Source organism: Melanotaenia boesemani, chromosome 21 (assembly GCF_017639745.1).
Source record: "Melanotaenia boesemani isolate fMelBoe1 chromosome 21, fMelBoe1.pri, whole genome shotgun sequence".
Classification (NCBI taxonomy): domain Eukaryota; kingdom Metazoa; phylum Chordata; class Actinopteri; order Atheriniformes; family Melanotaeniidae; genus Melanotaenia; species Melanotaenia boesemani.
In genome coordinates, this window is record NC_055702.1 from 793,667 (window position 1) to 816,958 (window position 23,292).

The 23,292-nt window shown below is 45.9% G+C and overlaps 2 protein-coding genes across 2 annotated transcripts; one reads left to right on the forward strand and one right to left on the reverse strand.

Moving 5' to 3' along the window:
- Positions 1 to 5,122: 5,122 nt before the first annotated feature.
- On the reverse strand, positions 5,123 to 16,957 carry lipf (lipase, gastric). Its single transcript, XM_041973569.1, has 11 exons — positions 16,882 to 16,957; positions 16,279 to 16,407; positions 12,707 to 12,818; positions 12,366 to 12,564; positions 12,191 to 12,300; positions 11,972 to 12,108; positions 11,703 to 11,849; positions 7,487 to 7,558; positions 7,324 to 7,392; positions 7,065 to 7,175; positions 5,123 to 6,927 (listed from the first exon to the last, which is right to left on the reverse strand). Exons 2-11 carry the CDS (start codon positions 16,405 to 16,407, stop codon positions 6,805 to 6,807), a joined length of 1,209 nt encoding a protein of 402 aa, XP_041829503.1. The 5' UTR covers positions 16,882 to 16,957; the 3' UTR covers positions 5,123 to 6,804.
- Positions 16,958 to 18,110: 1,153 nt separating this feature from the next.
- rnls (renalase, FAD-dependent amine oxidase) lies at positions 18,111 to 21,353 on the forward strand. The gene is made up of 7 exons (XM_041973570.1): positions 18,111 to 18,353; positions 18,793 to 18,898; positions 18,973 to 19,115; positions 19,447 to 19,605; positions 20,527 to 20,700; positions 20,798 to 20,973; positions 21,048 to 21,353. Exons 1-7 carry the CDS (start codon positions 18,236 to 18,238, stop codon positions 21,216 to 21,218), a joined length of 1,047 nt encoding a protein of 348 aa, XP_041829504.1. The 5' UTR covers positions 18,111 to 18,235; the 3' UTR covers positions 21,219 to 21,353.
- The last annotated feature ends 1,939 nt before the right edge of the window (positions 21,354 to 23,292 follow it).

The following is a 23,292-nucleotide window of genomic DNA, read 5'->3' on the forward strand; positions in this document are numbered from 1 at the left end:
TATATGTTATATATGTTATACACATGGTATATATATGTTATATATGTTATACACATGTTATATATGTTATACACATGTTATATACATGTTAGATATATGTTATATACACGTTATATACATGTTATATACATTTTATATATGTTATACACATGTTATATATGTTATACACATCTTATATACATGTTATATGTGTTATATACATGTTATACGCACGTTATATATATATATTATACATGTTATATATATGTTATATATATATGTTATATACGTTATACGCACGTTATATATATATATTACACATGTTATATATGTTATATACATGTTATATACACTTTATATATATGTTATATACGTTATACGCACATTATATATATATCTATATTAAACATGTTATATATATGTTATATACATGTTATACACACGTTATATATATGTTATATACGTGTTATATACACGTTATATATGTTATACACGTTATACGCACGTTATATATATATATTATACATGTTATATATGTTACATACATGTTATATATATGTTATACACATGTTATATATGTTATACACATGGTATATACATGTTATATATGTTATACACATGTTATATATGTTATACACATGTTATATACATGTTAGATATATGTTATATACATGTTATATACATGTTAGATATATGTTATATACATTTTATATACATGTTATATATGTTATACACATGGTATATACATGTTATATGTATGTTATACACATGTTATATATGTTATACACATGGTATATACATGTTATATATATGTTATACACATGTTATATATGTTATACACATGTTATATACATGTTAGATATATGTTATATACATGTTATATACATGTTAGATATATGTTATATATATTTTATAGACATGTTAGATATATGTTATATACATTTTATATACATGTTATATATGTTATACACATGTTATATACATGTTATATAGATGTTATACATGTTATACACATGTTATATACATATTATATATGTTATATACATGTTACATATGTTATACACATGTTATATATGTTATACACATGTATATACATGTTATATATATGTTATATACATGTTATACACATGTTATATATATGTTATATACGTTATACGCACATTATATATATATCTATATTATACATGTTATATGTTATATACATGTTATACACACGTTATATATATGTTATATACGTGTTATATACACGTTATATATTTTATACACGTTATACGCACGTTATATATATATATTATACATGTTATATATATATATTATACATGTTATATATATGTTATACACATGTTATATATGTTATACACATGGTATATACATGTTATATATGTTATACACATGTTATATATGTTATACACATGTTATATACATGTTAGATATATGTTATATACATGTTATATACATGTTAGATATATGTTATATACATTTTATATACATGTTATATATGTTATACACATGGTATATACATGTTATATGTATGTTATACACATGTTATATATGTTATACACATGGTATATACATGTTATATATATATTATACACATGTTATATATGTTATACACATGTTATATACATGTTAGATATATATTATATACATGTTATATACATGTTAGATATGTTATATATATTTTATATACATGTTAGATATATGTTATAAACATTTTATATACATGTTATAGATGTTATACACATGGTATATACATGTTATATGTATGTTATACACATGTTATATATGTTATACACATGTTATATACATGTTATATAGATGTTATATATGTTATACACATGTTATATACATGTTATATGTTATATACATGTTATATATGTTATACACATGTTATATACGTTATACACATGGTATATACATGTTATATATATGTTATATACATGTTATACAGACGTTATATATATGTTATATACGTTACGTTTTATTTATGTTTTTTTAAGTTTATACGCACGTTTTATATATATATATTATACATGTCATATATATGTTATACACATGTTATACACATGAGGGGAGAGGGCAAGGAGGAGAGCAGACTCCACCCCTAATGAGCCCTAATCCCCCCCACTGCCCACCAGGACCCCCACAGCCCCCCTTCCCCCTACTCCTCCCTTCGTCCCTACGGACACATCGTAATCCCAAGGCTACCTGCCCGGCATCAGATCAGCCTGACCCTAACCCCAGGCAGGGTCTCCCAAGAATCCAACATCTTCTAAACCAGGCGACCCAGTCACTTCAAACCACAGCTGAATGGAAGCAGATGACCATCCAAACGAGACACAACACAACTTAAAGAACGCTTTAACGCTGACAAATGAAAAACTGTTCGGAATGAGTTGAACTATTACCATGAAAACCAGGTAGTAACCTTACTGAGGAGTGTGTGTGAAGAGTTCTGACCTCGTTGAAAGTGTTCATGATTAGTCATGACTAATTCTGTCTGTGTGTGGTCGTGTTGGGCAGGAAACAAAGAAATGATTCCGTTTCCATGGTAACGGATGGTGTTTAGACAGAAATATTCGCTGGTACCGATCCACTTCTGTTTGCCGGGATTGGCGAGTATTTCCGATGCTAGTACCGAGCCAACGCTAAATACAGCTACCAGTCATAGTGATGAATTCATCTTGAGATGTAGACCACAGGGGTTCGGTCCCGCCTCCACATCGCCAGCCTGCTGCTCTGCATCACCCAGGATTCCTCTGCTCCTGCCATCATGGACTACACCTGTGTCTCATCATTACCCTCGTGTGTCACACCTGTTCATCCCTCTGTTTATACCCTTTGTTCTGCAGCTTCCTGAGTTATTAACTCTTCGAGGATTCTAGGATTTCCTGACAGTAAAACTAGAAGGGACATCCTGACGTAGCTGCAGAGTAATGGTCATCATTTGAACTCCCCTCTTCTGCTTCACATCCACCCTCCTGAAGTGCGTCTCACCACACAGCCGATGGAGGGATGGACCTCGTTCTGGACTCAGATTTTCTACACTTATTTCTGCAGTTACTGCCTTTAAGCTGCTAGCTAACGCTATGCTAGGTTAAATTAACCACCTGAAAGACAGCTGCAGTCTCCCACCTCGGCTTGTAACGCTGCCACTGGAGGTGTTTTACCTGCAACTGAGCTCAACCGCAGCGCCTGCCCAAACATTACCGAGTCTTTTAGAAGTGTGTCAGCAGCGGATCCTTGTCCAGGCGTCAGTGTCCTCGTGCACTTGGCACCAGGACTCTAGGCTGCAGTTTGATGATGGACTTTCGGACCGTCGGACTGGCGTTCCTTCTCCATGCGTGTTGCCTGTATGCATCCCCCCCCCCCCCGACCATCCAAAGACCAGCACGTCAGGTTAACTGTTCACTAGATTCTCTCCAGCAGTGGTTGTTGGTCTGTCTATGCCGGGCCTGTGATGGACTGGCTACCTGTCCAGGTGAACCTGCCTCCCGCCTGCTAATTGCTGGGATAGGTCAGCTTCCCCGCGACCCTGACTTGGACGAAGCAGAAGCAGAGGATCGATGATCCAGGAACAGCTGGATTACAATTAGTATGTGATTGGATTGCATTTGGACTATAACTAAATTGGATTATAATTTATTATTATTACTGGACTATAACTAGTTTATAACTAGGTTAAAATTAGATTATAAATGTCTACAATCAATCGGATTGAACTGGAGTGTGTCTGTAAAAGTGAATTGAGATGATTTGAAAAAATTGAAAAATGTAAATTCAGACTTTTAACTGCAGAACGCCACCATCAGGCCAGACTTTTAACTGCAGAACGCCACCATCAGGCCAGACTTTTAACTGCAGAACGCCACCATCAGGCCAGACTTTTAACTGCGGAGCGCCACCATCAGGCCAGACTTTTAACTGCAGAACGCCACCATCAGGCCAGACTTTTAACTGCAGAGCGCCACCATCAGGCCAGACTTTTAACTGCAGAGCGCCACCATCAGGCCAGACTTTTAACTGCAGAGCGCCACCATCAGGCCAGACTTTTAACTGCAGAACGCCACCATCAGGCCAGACTTTTAACTGCAGAACGCCACCATCAGGCCAGACTTTTAACTGCAGAGCGCCACCATCAGGCCAGACTTTTAACTGCAGAACGCCACCATCAGGCCAGACTTTTAACTGCAGAGCGCCACCATCAGGCCAGGCTTTTAACTGCAGAGCGCCACCATCAGGCCAGACTTTTAACTGCAGAGCGCCACCATCAGGCCAGACTTTTAACTGCAGAACGCCACCATCAGGCCAGACTTTTAACTGCAGAACGCCACCATCAGGCCAGACTTTTAACTGCAGAGCGCCACCATCAGGCCAGACTTTTAACTGCAGAACGCCACCATCAGGCCAGACTTTTAACTGCAGAGCGCCACCATCAGGCCAAACTTTTAACTGCAGAACGCCACCATCAGGCCAGACTTTTAACTGCAGAACGCCACCATCAGGCCAAACTTTTAACTGCAGAACGCCACCATCAGGCCAAACTTTTAACTGCAGAACGCCACCATCAGGCCAGACTTTTAACTGCAGAACGCCACCATCAGGCCAGACTTTTAACTGCAGAACGCCACCATCAGGCCAGACTTTTAACTGCAGAGCGCCACCATCAGGCCAGACTTTTAACTGCAGAACGCCACCATCAGGCCAAACTTTTAACTGCAGAACGCCACCATCAGGCCAGACTTTTAACTGCAGAACGCCACCATCAGGCCAGACTTTTAACTGCAGAGCGCCACCATCAGGCCAAACTTTTAACTGCAGAGCGCCACCATCAGGCCAGACTTTTAACTGCAGAGCGCCACCATCAGGCCAAACTTTTAACTGCAGAACGCCACCATCAGGCCAGACTTTTAACTGCAGAACGCCACCATCAGGCCAGACTTTTAACTGCAGAGCGCCACCATCAGGCCAGGCTTTACATCTTTTTTCTTTTGCTCTTCATGGTATTTGATGTTGGTTTTATTTTACCTGTGCAGGACTCTGGCCACCACTCTGTGATTTAGCACCAGACTGAACGGAACCGAGAGGAAATCTGACGCATTCTCATGCAGAAACACTGGAAGTTAACAAATACACAAGATCCAGTTTTCATACAGTTTATTTGTTTAGAACCAGAAAATTCAGGACCAGAACCAGGAAACGAGCAGCTGTCCCGACGGCGTGAAGGTTGTAGGTGGAGAGGTGAAGGTTTGCCTGGGTTTCATGTATTTGACGTGGTGGATTTTAACTCTTCAGCTGAGGTTCTCCTGGTTTGTTCTGCAAGGGTGGGTTCTGTCTGGGTTCTTCAGCTAGAAGATGAACAGACTGAAGAAGGCTTAGTTCCAAAGCCAAATTATAGCCCATTTATGCTCTAGAATACAGACTTCTGTATGTCTTCTCCGTCCTTTAAGTCCATAATTTGGTGCGTTTTCTGGGGGACGTGTGCCCTGACGTAGCAGATGGAGCAGTACCACCAATGACCACCGGGGGGTGTAGCGCAGCACAGCTGATGTGCAACCAGTGAAAGGAACACAGAAGAAGTCGTGACGTTAACCCATGAAGGTCGCTTCATGCCACTCCAAAACCTAATCAAAACTACCGAATATGTAATTGTTCTGATTATTTTTAAATCTAACGTCATGTCATTGTTTTCTACTATTAATAAAAAAGAAAATAGAAAGTTTAGCATTTTGGGGATTTTTTCATACCAATCTTAAATGTACTAAAAATGAGTTAAAATGTAAATTATTTAGATTTTTCTATTTAAATAAAATCCTAGTCGCCCTAGCGTATGAAACTCGTTTAGTCTTATCTCATCACAACGGTGACATGTGATCCAACCGGCATCGAAGGATTAAAATTGTTTAAATAATTTCATATTTGGTAGTTTTGATCTGGAGTAAAGCTGACGGCAAGATCTGAGCAAATAAATGGTAAATCTGGGATGTTTTCTAGCAAGTTTAGGAGGGTTTTTGTCCACTAGTGGGCTGAAAGGTGGTGAATGTGTCCTCAGGTCCTGCTGGACTTAAAGAAGTATTGGAAAAAATCCTTCGAGAGAAACGTTTTCTTATAAAAAACAAACAAATGGTGTCAAAACCTGATGTAAAAATGGCCTGAAAGGACAAACAACCCGACGGCCTGCAGGTCCGTTCAGACCCTTGTCTGTCTGAGAAGGACCCACGTCTCCACGTTATGGTGGGAACTCTGCCCTCTGCTGGATGTTCGGGCTAACAACCATCTAACGTGAGGACGGGAGGAAGCATGTGTGGCCAACCTACTGGTTTTCATACAAAAACGGAGCATAAATGAGCCTTTAGACCCGAGCGAACGTTATAGTTTAAGAATTAGTTACTAAAGACAGAATCAGTCTTACGGTGGTCCTCCACAGAACATCTGAAATACAGCAGTGGTCGGTGGGGTGGACAGGTAAATCTAAACCAGGTGATGGACCAGTCTCAGCTCAAGAGTTAAATCTACAGAGCGGCTTCTTGCTCAGGTGTGCAGTTTCCATGGCAATAGCTCCACCTTCCTCTCTGAAGGGAAATCAGATTGTCAGGAGGTTCATCAGAACCCAACACGAAACGAGCTGTGGCATTCATCCGGGGGCGGAGCCTTCCAGTGGACGCCGGCGCGCACAGAGGGTCTATGTTCACACACACACACACACACACACACACACACACACAGATGGCTGGTGTTTGCTGAGAAAACATGAAGATGCATTATTTAACCATCCAGGTGGGACCGGTCCCGGGTCCTGGACTCTGCTGGTCCTGCTGAGGAGGTCTAACGATTCTGCTGCAGCAGCTTCAGGATGGAGGGAAACATCAGCTCCGGAGCATCCAGACCCCAGATAAAGTCCAGGTGTTCCCAGTGCTCAATGTGCTGGTGGTAGACCAGGTTGGACACCTGCAGAGGGACACAAGACATCCGAGGAAACAGGACGTCCAATCATGTCACAGAAGATGAGACAACATAGACAATGAAGAAACCTGCAGTCAGTCTGGAATTATGTCGAAGAAGAAGAAGAAGCTCCTCTGGCTAACCTGAGTCAGGAGGACCGCCATGTCTTTGGGGTCCGCCAGAGTATCATGACCCCCTGAAAACAGAGCGGTGGGAACCTTCATGTCCTGGATACGGTACTCAGGTGGGGTGGACTAAAGAGGGGACACAGAAACACAGAGGACTCTGTAAGACCATCACATTACCTGGACTCTGTTACACCGGGATGTGACCTGGACTCCGTTAGACCGGGATGTGACCTGGACTCCGTTAGACCGGGATGTGACGTGGTAACAGACTCACCTGGTTGTAGTGCTTCATGTTTCCTGCAGTTCCAAAGTCATACGCCATCAGTTTCCCTCCATGAACTGCCTGTAAACAACAACAACGATGAATCAGCTGTCAGCCATGTTTGCTGAGTCATAAAACAATAAGGTTGGGGGGCGGCTTAGCTTCTGTGAGATACCTGGGACCAGTGGATCATGTTCTGGACAGACGTCCCTGCTGGACAGTGGGTGGTGTAGACCGGAGTTCGGGTCTGGAACGCGAGGAGTCAGGGTCAAAGGTCGACATCACATCAATAAACACAGCAAAGCTTCAACTCACTTAAAAAGCAACTCCTGGTATATTTGCTCCGTCTGGTTTTACTTTAACCTAAACCAGTCAGCATCAGACATGTGTCCAGCCTCAGCTGTCAAATTCTGAGGCTAAAAGGATGTAAAATGAATGTATCAATAGATATAACAGCCTAAAGGCGGCCAAGAAAACCTTTTATCAGAACAAGATCCGCAATGCTCCCAACACACGACATGTTCATAGTGTTTAACTCTCTTCTATCTCCACCACCTGCTCAGCCTCCCACTGTGCTGACTGCAGAAATGTTTGCTTCCTACTTCACTGAAAAGGTTGCTACCATCAGTAACCAATTCACTGAGCCTGACCAACTCAGCCTTACCAAACCAGCTACTGGTGCCTCACTCTGCTCCTTCAGCTCTCTAAATGAGGACCAAGTCTCTAAACTTCTAGTCAACTCAAAACCCACGACCTGTCCTCTTGATCCTGTTCCCTCTGACATCCTGCAGAGCATTTTACCTCCAATCAAACCTGCAGTAACCCATATTATCACCTCCTCTCTTAAATCCGGTCTTTCCCTCTGCCTTCAAGCAAGCTCGGGTTCCCCCGCTGCTGAAGAAACCCACACTCAACCCAGCCCAGGTTGAAAACTACCAGCCGGTCTCACTGCTTCCATTCATGTCTAAACTACTAGAGCGTGCCGTCTTCAGTCAGGTCTCACAGTTCCTCCAAGACAACAACCTGTTAGATCCATATCAGTCTGGCTATAGGCAAGGCCGCTCTACTGAAACTGCTCTCCTGTCAGTTACTGATTCCCTACGGGTTGCCAGATCCACTGGTCAATCCTCAGTCCTTATACTGCTGGACCTGTCTGCTGCCTTTGACACGGTCAACCATCATATACTGTTCTCCACACTCTCGGAGCTTGGTATCTCAGGATCTGTCCTCTCGTGGTTTATGTCCTACCTCACAGGAAGATCCTTCAAAGTATCTTGGTGAGGGGGCGTGTCCAGATCACATGGGCTGACAACAGGGGTGCCTCAGGGCTCGGTGCTCGGCCCTCTTCTCTTTTCACTATACACCTCCTCACTCGGTGCATCATTAGCTCTCATGGTTTCTCCTACCACTGCTATGCAGATGACACTCAGCTTTTCCTTTCTTTCCCACCTGACGACACAACCATCTCAATGTGAATATCAGCATGTTGCTGATATCTCCGCATGGATGAAGGATCGCCACCTTCAGCTAAATCTGTCCAAGACCGAGCTTATTGTCTTTCCAGCCAATCCTTCCTTACCATCACAGATAAGTGTGCAGCTTGACTCCATCACGCTTGTGCCTACGTCTTCTACCAGGAATCTTGGTGTCATGGTAGACAACCAGCTGACCTTTAAGGACCATGTTGCCTCGGTTACTCGATCTTGCCGATTTGCTCTCTACAACATCAGGAGGATCAGACCCTACCTGACTGAACACACGGCGCAGCTCCTGGTCCAGGCTCTGGTCATTTCAAGCATTGACTACTGCCACTCCTTACTGGCTGGCCTGCCTGCATGCTCAGTTTCCACTTTTTCCTGATTTCCAATTATTCCTGCTACTATTTAGCTACAGGAAGAAGCTGGAGGAACGGCTGGAGCAGAAGAACACACGGGACGTGTGGAGAGGGCTGAAGGAGATCTCTGGATTTGGACAGAGTGGTGCCAGAGGGACAGCTGATGGAGACCAGCGCTGGGCCAATGATTTAAATCTGTTTTTTAACAGATTTGATTCTAACCCCACTCTCTCTGCCCCCCCTCCCTCCTCTTCACACATCCCCAGTCCAGCGTCTACCATCCCCTTCCCCCGACCACCTTCATCCTCACCTCCACTTTCACCTACCCCCCATCTCCACTCCACACCAATGGACTCCACCACCAGCCCCCCACTGCCCTCCACCTCCCCCCTCTCCCTTACATCGGCCCAGGTGAGGAGAGAACTGAGGTGGCTGAAGAACAGGAAAGCTGCAGGACCAGACGGCATCAGCCCCAGGCTGCTCAGGACCTGTGCAGACCAGCTCTGTGAGGTGCTCAGGTACATCTTTAACCTGAGCCTCAGCCTGGAGAAGGTCCCTGTCCTGTGGAAGACCTCCTGTGTGGTTCCGGTTCCTAAGATATCACACGCGAAGGAACCGAACCATTACAGACCCGTCGCCTTGACCTCCCACCTGATGAAGACCATGGAGAGGCTCATCCTCGGCCACCTCCGCTCCGTGGTGTGCACCGCGATGGACCCGCTGCAGTTTGCCTACAGGCCAAACATCGGGGTGGATGATGCTGTCATCTACCTACTGCACAGGGCGCTGGCTCACCTGGAGACGCTGGGAGCGTCGTGAGAGTCATGTTTTTTGACTTCTCCAGTGCGTTCAACACCATCCAGCCGGCGCTGCTGCGGGGGAAGCTGGAAGGAGCTGGAGTGGATGGAAAGTTAGCTGCGTGGACCATCGACTACCTCACCAACCGGCCACAGTACGTGCGTCTGCAGAACTGTGTGTCTGAGGTGGTAGTCTACAGCACGGGGGCCCCTCAGGGAACAGTGCTCTCACCGTTCCTCTTCACCCTCTACACCTCAGACTTCACCTACAACACCAGCAGCTGTCATCTCCAGAAGTTCTCTGACGACTCAGCCATTGTGGGCTGTGTGTCTGAGGGGAACGAGCTGGAGTACCGGTCAGTCATCATGGACTTTGTGGACTGGTGTGAGCGCAACCACCTGTGTTAAACACCAGTAAGACCAAGGAGATGGTGACTGACTTCCGGAGAAGGACACTACCCCACACACCGGTGAACATCCAGGGGAAGGACATTGACCGGGTGGACAGTTTCAAGTACCTGGGTGTTCACCTCAACAATAAACTGGACTGGTCACACCACACAGACGCCCTGTACAAGAAGGGCCAAGCTCACATCCATCATGGACAACACCTCTCACCCGCTGCACCAGACTGTGGAGGGGCTGAGCAGCTCCTTCAGCAGCAGACTGAGACACCCTCAGTGTAGGAAGGAGCTACCGCAGGTCCTTCATTCCCACTGCTGTCAGACTGTACAGCTTATCTGTATAGTCAGAATACTGTGTAGTATTTTTTTATATTTTACTGTGCAATACCCCCCCTTATCAATATCATCATATTCTTCATATCCCACCATCACCATGTAAATATGTATATAGTCTGTGAAGTTGTTATATTTTATATATATATATATATATAGTATATATATATATATATATATATATATATATCTTTTATATTTATAATGGTACATATTTTTGCTTTTCTTAGACTTTTTCTTGTAAATAATTTATATTGCACCTTCTTGCTGTGATGCATGTTCACCTTATTCTGTCTTTCTGCACTTTATTCTATAACAAGAGCTGCTGTAACAAGTGAATTTCTCCACTGTGAGATAATAAAGTCTAATCTAATCTAATCTAATCTAATTTACCTGCTATCCTCACTAAACCAACTCCAGCTCAGCTGCTTTGTGGCGCCACCGTGCATCAGAAACGTCTTCTTGGCTTTATTCCAGCCATAGAGGAGCATTATTTTTCTTCTTTTCACACACACATAGAACTTTCTGCTCACTGGTTGATCTTTGGCTGCTCCTGATTGGACGTTACCGTCAATCTAAGCTCTCTGATTGGTGGAAAGTCTGACAGGAAGTGGCTTCATCATCATGTCCAGGTCTAAATAGAGGTCTCTTAACAACATAGTAGTGATGGTGATGTTTTTATGGTGAAATGTGATAAATAATGCTGTTATCATGGATCATTGTGGATTTACCAGATAGAGTCTCTGAATAAAACTACATTTAGTGGCTGGATTGTAAACCTCCTGGACGGGATAGAAACCTGGAAAACTTCTGTAGATCAGCTAAAGGGTAAAATATCCATCACATTTACCCCACAGAGATACACACCACCGCTGCTGAGATGCTGGTGGTGAGAGAAGAGGTTTAAGGGTAAATTTTTTAATGGTGTGACTGGACGGATCGGTTTTGCTAAAACCGGACCCGTTTGGGTAAAACCTGCTTGGGTAAAGACTGCGGCGGTCTGCCTTCCAGACTCAGACGAACCATGTTGAGGTTTTTCTCGTCGAAGCCACAGAGGACGAAGAAAAGGTTTCCACACAGCTCGCTGAGCAGCTTCTTCGCACACACATGTTCAGCCATCCACTTGATGTACTTGCTCTGAGGCAGGAAGTCCCGCCTCCCAAACACGTCCTGCAGAAAGCAACCAATCAGCAGTCAGTTAGCAACATGACTCCACCCCCTCTGAGAGCAGGTGATGTAAAACTGACAGTTTCCATGGCAACCCAGCTGCTAGCCATGTGACTGCTTTTTACCCAGATGAGGAATTCTGGCATGGTGGACAGTTTGGTCATGGGGCTGCTGGTGAACGCCACGGTTGCTACGGGAGCCAAACCGAAGAAGAGCCGGATCTTTCCGGCCAGTTCCGGCAGCGTGGAGAACGCCATGAAAGCTGGGAAAGAAGACAGAAACACGGGGACGTCAGCGAGGACGGGACAGTAACCGTCCATACCAGCGACGGGGCGCAGACTTACCGATGGTGGTTCCCTGAGAATGTCCAATGTAGAAGATCTGGTCCTGGTCCGTCACCTTCAGGATGTGGTCTACGACGGCTGGAAGATCCTTCAGAGCCATCTCATCATGGCTGCACACAAACAGTCCCTCGTCTGGTTTTCCTGATAGTCCTCATTCTGGTGTGTATGTTCCTACCTGAACTTCCAGAAGTCCTCCTGGTCTGGTCTAAGTGTCTGGTGCCTCCTGGACCAGGTGTTTCCTCGACTGTTTCCGATCCACACGTCGTAGCCAGCGTCCGCCAGCACGTAGGCCAGACTGGACCTCGGTGGGTTGGTGATCCAGTTACTGCCTGCAGCCAGCAGGCCGTGCTGCAGGAAGACCGCCGGCCTCGGACCTGCAGGACACCAGACCCTGTTACAGCCTGCTGGACCAGAATCTGCTGGACTAGTACCACAGGTCTGACCCTGCAGAAGTCTACAGCTAAAACCTGACCCAGAGACAGAGTTCTGATCTGGTTCTGACAAAGACGGTCGGACCTGGAGTCTGTTTGAGTCCCCGTGGGATCCTGTTAATGTTCAGGATGTACCCGTCCTCCGTCACAACCTCGTGCTCCTCTGCAGGGTAACCCCACCTCCGAATGATCTCTGTCTGAAACCATAAACACACGAATCAGTTAGATAAGCAACAAACCAGGAGGAGCTCCACCAGCGTAGCTACAGGAAGCCAGGCTGTATGAGGAAAGCTTCGCTTGAACTAACACCAGCTCTGAATTAAGGCTCATTCGTTCCACTAACACATTCCAGCTGCATCTAGTTGAGCTAATCCAAGCGAGGCTTACATAGCCTGGCTATGTGGAGGTCCTGAGGAACGTAGGAAGCCCTGACGAGTGGATGGTGGAAAAGAGGAGCAGCAGGAAAAGAGAGCAAACCGAGAGCTTCATTTTCTCAAAGAAAGCTGATGGAGATCAGTGACGTGCGGTGGGTTCATGGCTGGTGAAGCACCGACTCCTCTGGAGCCACATTTACATTGTAAGAACAAAAAGAGCTTCTTATTTCACTATTCATCCACCAGCATGAAACTACGCCCCCTGGAGGTGAGACAGAGTACAGCTGCCTCACCTGCTGACTTTTCTCTGCTCTTTATTGTAGATCAGCAGGAATAATTCTCTCACACACACATTAAAGACGTTACACACACGGTGGAGAGTCATGGTGTAGAACACACATTTCTGTAACCTTCATGTTGGACATGCTGAGGACCAGAAACGCGTCATGAACCCAGTTTGTACTGGATCACCAGTCAGAGGAGGTCCAGCTCACCACGGCCTCACCCGGGATTTCTGTCCTGGATCTGATCCAGAAATCCTCACATTCAGAGATTTCTGTGTAGATTCATACTGAAGATGCATTTTAACACAGATCAGTGGAAATATTCATATTTATTTTATGTACTTTTTTCTCTCCTGACGCACGTCTGCTGTCAGCTGCTGATTCACCGTCCTGGTTTATTTCTGGTTCCTCTTGTTATAAATCTGTTTACATAAAACAGCTGATTGTCTCTGTATGTACTGGCCCTGCTCAGTTTATTAATAACACAATAATCAATATGCAGTTTGTGTCTATATCATCGTGTGTGTGTGTGTGTGTGTGTGTGATCTACATTAACTCTGTTCCACCAGCAGCAGCATCTTACCAGCAAAGCGAACCTGCAGCAGGTGGAAATAAAGAACCAGAACATGTCTCAGAGTGGGAGGAATCTTTGAAGAGATGTTTGTTCTAAACGTGTTGAGCTGTAAACATGTTGCTCTGTAGATACCAAGACAACGTCAGAGACCGAGACAACGTCAGAGACCGAGACAACGTCAGAGACCGAGACAACGTCAGAGACAACGTCAGATACCAAGACAACGTCAGAGACCGAGACAACGTCAGATACCGAGACAACGTCAGAGACCAAGACAACGTCAGAGACCGAGACAACGTCAGAGACCAAGACAACGTCAGAGACCGAGACAACGTCAGAGACCGAGACAACGTCAGATACCAAGACAACGTCAGAGACCGAGACAACGTCAGAGACAACGTCAGAGACCAAGACAACGTCAGAGACCGAGACAACGTCAGAGACCGAGACAACGTCAGAGACAACGTCAGATACCAAGACAACGTCAGAGACCGAGACAACGTCAGAGACCGAGACAACGTCAGAGACCGAGACAACGTCAGAGACAACGTCAGAGACCAAGAACACGTCAGAGACCGAGACAACGTCAGAGACCGAGACAACGTCAGAGACAACGTCAGATACCGAGACAACGTCAGAGACCGAGACAACGTCAGAGACCGAGACAACGTCAGAGACAACGTCAGAGACCGAGACAAAGTCAGAGACAACGTCAGAGACCGAGACAACGTCAGAGACCGAGACAACGTCAGATACTGAGACAACGTCAGAGACCCAGACAACGTCAGAGACCGAGACAACGTCAGAGACAACGTCAGATACCAAGACAACGTCAGAGACCGAGACAACGTCAGATACCGAGACAACGTCAGAGACCCAGACAACGTCAGAGACCGAGACAACGTCAGAGACCGAGACAACGTCAGAGACAACGTCAGAGACCAAGACAACGTCAGAGACCGAGACAACGTCAGAGACCGAGACAACGTCAGAGACAACGTCAGATACCAAGACAACGTCAGAGACCGAGACAACGTCAGAGACCGAGACAACGTCAGAGACAACGTCAGAGACCGAGACAACGTCAGAGACCGAGACAACGTCAGAGACAACGTCAGATACCAAGACAACGTCAGAGACCGAGACAACGTCAGAGACCGAGACAACGTCAGAGACAACGTCAGATACCAAGACAACGTCAGAGACCGAGACAACGTCAGAGACCGAGACAACGTCAGAGACAACGTCAGAGACCAAGAACACGTCAGAGACCGAGACAACGTCAGAGACCGAGACAACGTCAGAGACAACGTCAGATACCAAGACAACGTCAGAGACCGAGACAACGTCAGAGACCGAGACAACGTAAGAGACAACGTCAGAGACCGAGACAACGTCAGAGACCGAGACAACGTCAGAGACCGAGACAACGTCAGAGACAACGTCAGATACCAAGACAACGTCAGAGACCGAGACAACGTCAGAGACCGAGACAACGTCAGAGACCAAGACAACGTCAGAGACCGAGACAACGTTAAAGACCGAGACAACGTCAGAGACAATGTCAGAGACCAAGACAACGTCAGAGACCGAGACAACGTCAGAGACCGAGACAACGTCAGAGACAACGTCAGATACCAAGACAACGTCAGAGACCGAGACAACGTCAGAGACCGAGACAACGTCAGAGACCGAGACAACGTCAGAGACAACGTCAGAGACCAAGACAACGTCAGAGACCGAGACAACGTCAGAGACAACGTCAGAGACAACGTCAGAGACCGAGACAACGTCAGAGACCGAGACAACGTCAGAGACAACGTCAGATACCAAGACAACGTCAGAGACCGAGACAACGTCAGAGACAACGTCAGAGACCGAGACAACGTCAGAGACCGAGACAACGTCAGAGACCACTGCTACTGGTGGTCCTCCCCCTGAAAACCGTGGGTCTGGTGGTCTGAATGAGCTTTGAATGAAGCGTGCGCCCTCTGCAGGGTTATTAATAAAAGGCCAAGCCATGGTAACCAGAAAGGAAGCCTGTCTCTATCTATCTCTATCTTTCTCCGTCCATCTCTCTAGACCAGCTTTCTCTCTCTCTCTCTTTAAACACCCTCGGCCTGTATGGACGGGGCTCAGCTGATCCCAGTTTTACTGTTAGCCAACCAGAGGCAGTGGAGGTCGGGTTCCTGAACCTGGGGAGGGTTAATAAGGTGTTAATTAGTTTTAATGAAAACCATGTTCTTTTTATTTCATGTTCAGTACGTGTATAGTCGTGTTTCTTTAGTTAAACTGCTGCTGACAGATTTATTGATTATTCCAGACAAAGTAGTGACGTAATAACAGCTGTTTGTTTTTTTTTTTCATTGCTGCACCACAGAACCGACACGTGTGAACAGAAAAACGTGAACCTGCTTTCACCCACAATGTTCATGTCCACTTCAGGGTCCAGCTTCTGAACGCGTTCATCTGAGCGCCGCTGACCACCAACCGCTGGCCCACTGTGGACGAGAGCAGAGAAGAGCAACACACACACAGACAACCACAACATCATCTGATCATCCAGCACACACACACACACACACACACACACACACACACACACACACACACACACACAGTGTCAGAGTGCTGCCTTTCTGGTTGAGTAACAAAACTCTGACTCTCAGCTGATGATGACGCATTCAAGTGAACCATGAAAAATCAGACATTTCACAGTTTCAGGCTGTTTTTCGTCACGTTTAACACCTGGATGTGTTTCACCTGTCTTTAGTTTTATTTACTGGCTGTTTGTTACTCCTGTTTACAGCCTTGTTGATCAGTTTTCAACATGTTTACAGCCTGTTTACTGACTGTATCTTCAGACCTTCTGCAGAACCTAGTCCTGGTTTTCTGCCTCATGTCCTCTACGTTTCTAACCACGTCTGATCCGGTTCCGGTTCTGTGTCGGCGGTTCCGATATTCATTAGTCGGTAAAAAAAAAAAAAAAAAACAGTCAGAAAGTTGATAAGAAACCGGAAACACTCACCAGCGCTGCTGCAGGTCCAACTGGACTTTCTGATGGTCACATGACCGCTTCGTCTCAGCAGCTGAGGAGGAAGTGACGTTACTTTTAGATCACGCGCGTTTCTGGTCAAAGTTCCTCTTTGATCAAAACCGGAAACAAAAAGGATTTTCATCCTAAAACAACAAAGTGATTTTTTTTTCTGTTAAGTTTGTGAAAGTTAACCTTTTTCAACCGGAAACACCGCTCATAATTCAGAGAAAAAAAGTTTTATAAAGCTTTCAGAAAACGGTCATCAGTTTTACAACAACGATCAACAATTTTTACTCTGACAGATTAGAACAAAGAAACGGCACAAAAAACTTTTAAAGGGTTTTTGCAACGACAATTTACATTAATTTTAATGATAGAAGTAATAGACATATTTATTTATATAAATATATATATAATAATAAGGGCTGCACGGTGGTGTGGTGGTTAGCACCGCAGCCTCACAGCAAGCAGGTCGCCGGTTCGAATCTTGGCTGGGGGGAGGTTCAAACCTTGAGGGCGGTGGCCTTTCTGTGTGGAGTTTGCATGTTCTCCCCGTGTATGCGTGGGTTCTCTCCGGGTTCTCCAGCTTCCTCCCACCGTCCAAAGACATGCATGATAGGTTAATTGGACACTCTAAACTCACTCACCCTGGTGACCTGTCCAGGGTGTACCCTGCCTCTCACCTGTTAAAATGCTGGGATAGGCTCCAGCTCACCCGCGACCCGAAATGGAATAAGCGGTCAAGATAATGGATGGATGGAGATGGATATATATAATAAAAAAGAGTACGATAGATAGATAGATGATAGAAAGAAAAAGTTAGAGGATTTTCTTAAATGTAAGAAAAACTATAATTTGTTATTTTGAACCTTTATTTAACAGACAAGATTTTAAGCTTCTTCTTTGACCAATATCAGTTAAAACATCAATGATCAGGTCATGTTTTATTCGCCGTAAAAGATAAACATTTTAGACATTTTACCGTTTCATGTTCACACAGAAACGTTTTAATGTGACAAAATGTAACTCTGGGATGTTTTTCCTGTTGATTATGAGATTGAAACTTTAATTAAAGATAGTTTCATTTTAACATAAACAAAAATTTTTGATTTTTATTTCAATTAGTTCCGGATCTTTAATTTAAATTTTCCTTTTCCTTAATGCTAAACGGTCTGCTTTTTATTTTGAAATAGAGGATGCGACGATAAAACGACTTCCGATTGTTTTTATCGCAGGAATAGTTTTGGGGCGTCCCTCGGTATTTTCCCGTTTTGTAACGAGGCTTGTTTGACTTCTGTCCCATAACCGGACCGGAACCGGAGCCGGTCCGTGCTCGGTTCGGAAAATGTCTCGCGTGCTGATAGTCGGAGCGGGCCTGACAGGCAGCCTCTGCGCATGTCTGCTGAGGAGAGAGCTGCAGAGTAAAGTTCAGATTGTGGTGTGGGACAAAGCGAGGGGAACGGGTGAGTCACAGTCAGACTTTCATTCAGTTTTTCTGGTAATTTAACGTTTCCGAGCTCACAGCCGAACTGGGTCACATATTTAGAAGCAGAGCGGATTGAATTTCTCGTCAGAAGATTTTTCTTAAATTCGGCTCAGTGAACTCCAACATAATTTTATATCTGCTGCAGAAAGAGACGTAGAAACCATTAAAAATCTTGTTAGCTCCCAGTGAAACAGATGATAGCCGGAAAACTAATCGTTACCATCTTTAGACATGCCTCAGGAGTTCGGCTTGGAGTGGTCTCACTGGAGCAGGCTGGTTCCAGTTTGAACTGACAGCTGCATCTCTCCAGATCTTGGTTTCCGTCATGGCTGCTGACGAAGATGAAAAGAAATTAAATAAAATATCTGCCAGTTTTCTAATGGAGGATGTGTGGATCTGATCTGTGTCCATCTCAGGGGGACGGATGTCCACCAGTCGAGCACCTGATACCTCATCTCATTCAGCTGATCTGGGAGCTCAGTACATCACAGCCACACCTGCCTACGCTCGGTCCCACCACAGGTACGCCTCACCTGGCTGCTGCAGATGTGGTCAGTTTGGGTTTCCTCCAGTTTAAAATCTGGACTTGTGTTCAGTTTCTACTCAGAGCTGCTGTCTGCAGGAGTCCTGCAGCCCATCCACTGTCTCATCCAAGGTCTGCGGCACAAAGATGGAGATCAGGACTACGTGACGCCGCTGGGCACAGGCAGCCTGGTCAAACACTTCCTGTCCGAGTCAGGTAAACAACTTCCTGTCCGAGTCAGGTAAACACCTTCCTGTCCGAGTCAGGTAAACACCTTCCTGTCCTAGTCAGGTAAACACCTTCCTGTCCGAGTCAGGTAAACACCTTCCTGTCCTAGTCAGGTAAACACCTTCCTGTCCGAGTCAGGTAAACACCTTCCTGTCCTAGTCAGGTAAACAACTTCCTGTCCGAGTCAGGTAAACAACTTCCTGTCCGAGTCAGATAAACACCTGATCCAGGTTCCATGCCTGCACTGTCCCCAGTCCCGCAGCAGACGACCTGTCTGTGGACATTCTATTTGACTGTGTCTCCGTTCTCTGTCCTTCAGGAGCCGACGTGTTCCTGGAGCGTCATGTGACCGCTCTGTACCGCCGCGGTGCATCATGGGAGGTGGAGAGGACAGCAGGAGGAAGTGAGACGTTTGATGCTGTCGTCCTGACAATGCCGGTTCCTCAAATCCTGCAGCTGCAGGGAGACCTGAGAAACTGTGAGACACTCAGACACAGAACCAGATCCAGCTTAAACCGAGACTCACACAGCTGTCCTCAGTGTGTCACGTGACCTCTGAAGTCGTCGTCACCATGACGACTGAAAGCTCTGGTTTCTGATCCGAGGCCTGCAGTTTGGATCAGTACCACCGGACCACCACAGGGGGGCAGCAGCAGCTCACACACACCCACACACATTATGTCACTTTCCTTAAATCTTATTGGCTGAAAAATTCAGTGTGTGAAGCAGATTTGTGCCCCTGTGAGGACCACACTTGGTTTCATGTTTTGGGTCAGAACCACTTTTACATCACACTAAAGTAGAACTACATGTGTGTGTGTGTGGACAGATTAGTGTGTGTATGTGTGTAGATGATGTCACCATCAGCTCCTCTGATTGGCTGCTGGAGGACAGCACCCATTTCCTCCGACACACTCAGGTTATAAATAGCTGCTGCGAGTTTTCAGAGCGAAGACGAGACGTGTTTCCAGTTAAACTGTTATTGAAACAATCACCAATGTCCCGAGTTTAAACTAACTAGTTACCAGATAACCCAGCTGTCGTCCAGAGCTGAGAATATCAGTTACCATGGAGACGGCTACACATCCTCTTGTTTCTTCCTGCAGAACAACAGCAGCTGATCAAGTATCAATAAGAGCATCGATTTGTCAGATGTAAACAAAGTTTTACTGGACTAGGTCTGAAACCAGTTTGATGGAGGATCTGAGTGGATCTGGTCTAGAGACCAGGAACGGCTCCATCAGATCTAGGAACGGCTGGTTGTCCGAATGTAGACCCGGCAACCATCCTGAGTCCCAAACAGAACCCGAGGACCCTGACCCAGTCAGAACCCCTGAAGTCGAGGCTGTGGTCACATGATCCAGTGTCTCAGACCGCCCTGTCTCCCTGTCTGTCTCAGTGCTGTCCGTCCCACAGAAGCAGCAGCTGGACGTGGTCCGATACTCGTCCCGCTTCGCTCTCGCACTCTTCTTCTCTCCAGATGTGGTCTTCAGTTTTAGCTGGGGGGCCCAATATGTCAGCGACAGCTCCGTCATCTGTTACATCGCCGCCGACAACAGGAAACGTAGCGCAGGTTTGTTCTTGCACCTGTCCTTGCACCTGTCCACTCAGCTGTCCACTCACCTGTCCTTGCACCTGTGTCCCATTGACTGTCCCATCTGTCCACTCAGACACTCCGGGTCTTGGCCCGTCCCTTGTCATCCATACCAGTGTCCTGTTTGGCCTGGAGCACCTGGAACAGGACAAAGAGGACGTCAAGCCAATCATCTTAGAGGAACTCCGTAGGCTCCTCCCTGATCTACCTCAGCCAATCAGCATCAAGTGTCATAAGTGGAGGTACTCTCAGGTGAGTTGTTTCTGGTGATCTCCTGACCTTGTCCTGGTGAAGAGCATTGACTTTCCAGCCTGTCCCTCCTCCAGGTGCTGACCTCAGTTCCTGACTGTCCAGGTCACATGACCATCGTTGACCAACCGCCCCTCATCTGTGGCGGCGACGCTTTCAGCCACTCCAACTTTGATGGATGCGTGGAGTCTGCACTGAGCGTGTTTAGTACACTGAAGGGAATGCTGGGGGTCCAGCAGAGTGCCTGAGCCACGCCCACACCGGAGCCACGCCCACATCTGTCAATAACCAGTTCATGTGAAGTGACTTATTGATTCAAATTTATTAAAGGTTTGATCTTTAATGTTTTTACTTTAAATAAAGTTAAACATTTGTGGAAGAAAGAGTTTTTATTTTTTCTGACATCACATGGAGGTCACCTGAAGGCCTCAGGTATACACACAGGTTCAGGGCTGGTTCTTGACTCGTTCCTGGTTGGTTTTCTGACTAGTTCTTGGTTTATGTCTGGTTATGTCTCCTCTTTGGAAGGAAGATGGTGGCGTGGGCACGCTGCAGCTCTCTGCGTCTGTTTTGGTGTTTGTGTTTCCTGCAACTTTAAGACTGGAAACCTGAATCCAGTACGGAAAGGCGGACCTGCTGGAACTGGGGAAAACCAGAGTTTTCCTGCATCACCAAAGCCAGATTTAATTCCACCTGAGCTGCAGCGGACCACAGAGGCCCTCGCCATCTTCCCTCTGAGGCCCAGGAGACGGAGGAGACAACATAAAATAAAGCAGGGAAGCGGAGCGGGCCGCGTGCTAGGCTATAAGCTAACCCACATAGACCGCCTCTTCCCAGTTTCCTCGCCATCGCCACGTCTGTCACCAACACACTGGTGAAAATTTGTCTGAGGATCGTCTCGCGTAGGACGGACAGCTGTGTGGCAACCTTCACCGAGACCTGGTTGGACAACAACATCCCCGACGTAGCAGTGGAGCTAGCAGGACTCTCTCTGCTCCGTGCCGATTGGACTGCAGCTTCAGGTTTGGAGCTGTACGTCTACAACTGGTGGTGTACAGCTACGAACATTACTGGAACCTTCTGCTCCCCGTCTTGGAACATCTGGCAGTGAAGTGAAGACCAGTTGGTTAGAGGACTCAGCTGGTCCTGATCATAGCGGTCTGCATACCTCACCAGCTAATGCTAAGCTAGCGCTGGAGGAGCGGTTCTGCCTGATCACCGGGCAGATGATCGTGATCCAGAGGCGGCTGGGATCGTGGATGCAGACTTTAACCACGTGGAATTAAAATCTGTCCTCCCCACATTCCACAGATTCATCAACTTTCCAACGACAGCTCAGGCGATTGTGGGCCGCCGTCTACCAGGTCTGGACTCCATCTACACCGGCCATAATGACAATAAAAATCTTGAGCTGAATTGATATTTTTGGCCCAGTTCTTGGTTGATCAATGGTTCCTGGTTTTATCTGGTTCCTGTTTCTCATCTTGTTCCTGGTTGGTTGGTGGACTTGCAGGGGGGTGTGGCGTCCGAGTCTCCTTTGATGGCAGCTGATAAAACAGATTTAGTTCTGGTTGCTGAGTGAGACCTCGTTTTTTGCTGGTTCTGAGCACGCCGTGTTGTGCTGCAGTGCTCTGTTTTATTTCTGCCATGTCACTGATGAATGACACACACACACACACACCAAGCTCCAGGAACAGTGTTTGTTCTGGATGGAGTGGAGATAGAAGTCTGACAGGAACCAGTTTCAGGTCCAGCTGAGGTCCTCCTCAGTGTAACAGAGACACAGTTAACATTGAGCTATCATAATGCTAACACTGAGCTAACAGGAAGCTAACACTGACCTAACAGGGAGTTAACATCGAGCTAACACTGAGCTAACAGGAAGCTAACACTGACCTAACAGGGAGTTAACATTGAACTAACGAAGCTAACATTGAGCTAACATTGAACTAACAGGGAGCTAACACTGAGCTAACAGGGAGTTAACATTGAGCTAACAGGGAGCTAACACTGAGCTAACAGGAAGCTAACATTGAGCTAACAGGGAGTTAACACTGAGCTAACAGGAAGCTAACATTGAGCTAACAGGGAGCTAACACTGAGCTAACAGGAAGCTAACATTGAGCTAACAGGGAGTTAACATTGAGCTAACAGGGAGCTAACACTGAGCTAACAGGAAGCTAACATTGAGCTAACAGGGAGTTAACATTGAGCTAACAGGGAGCTAACACTGAGCTAACAGGAAGCTAACATTGAGCTAACAGGGAGTTAACATTGAGCTAACAGGGAGCTAACACTGAGCTAACAGGAAGCTAACATTGA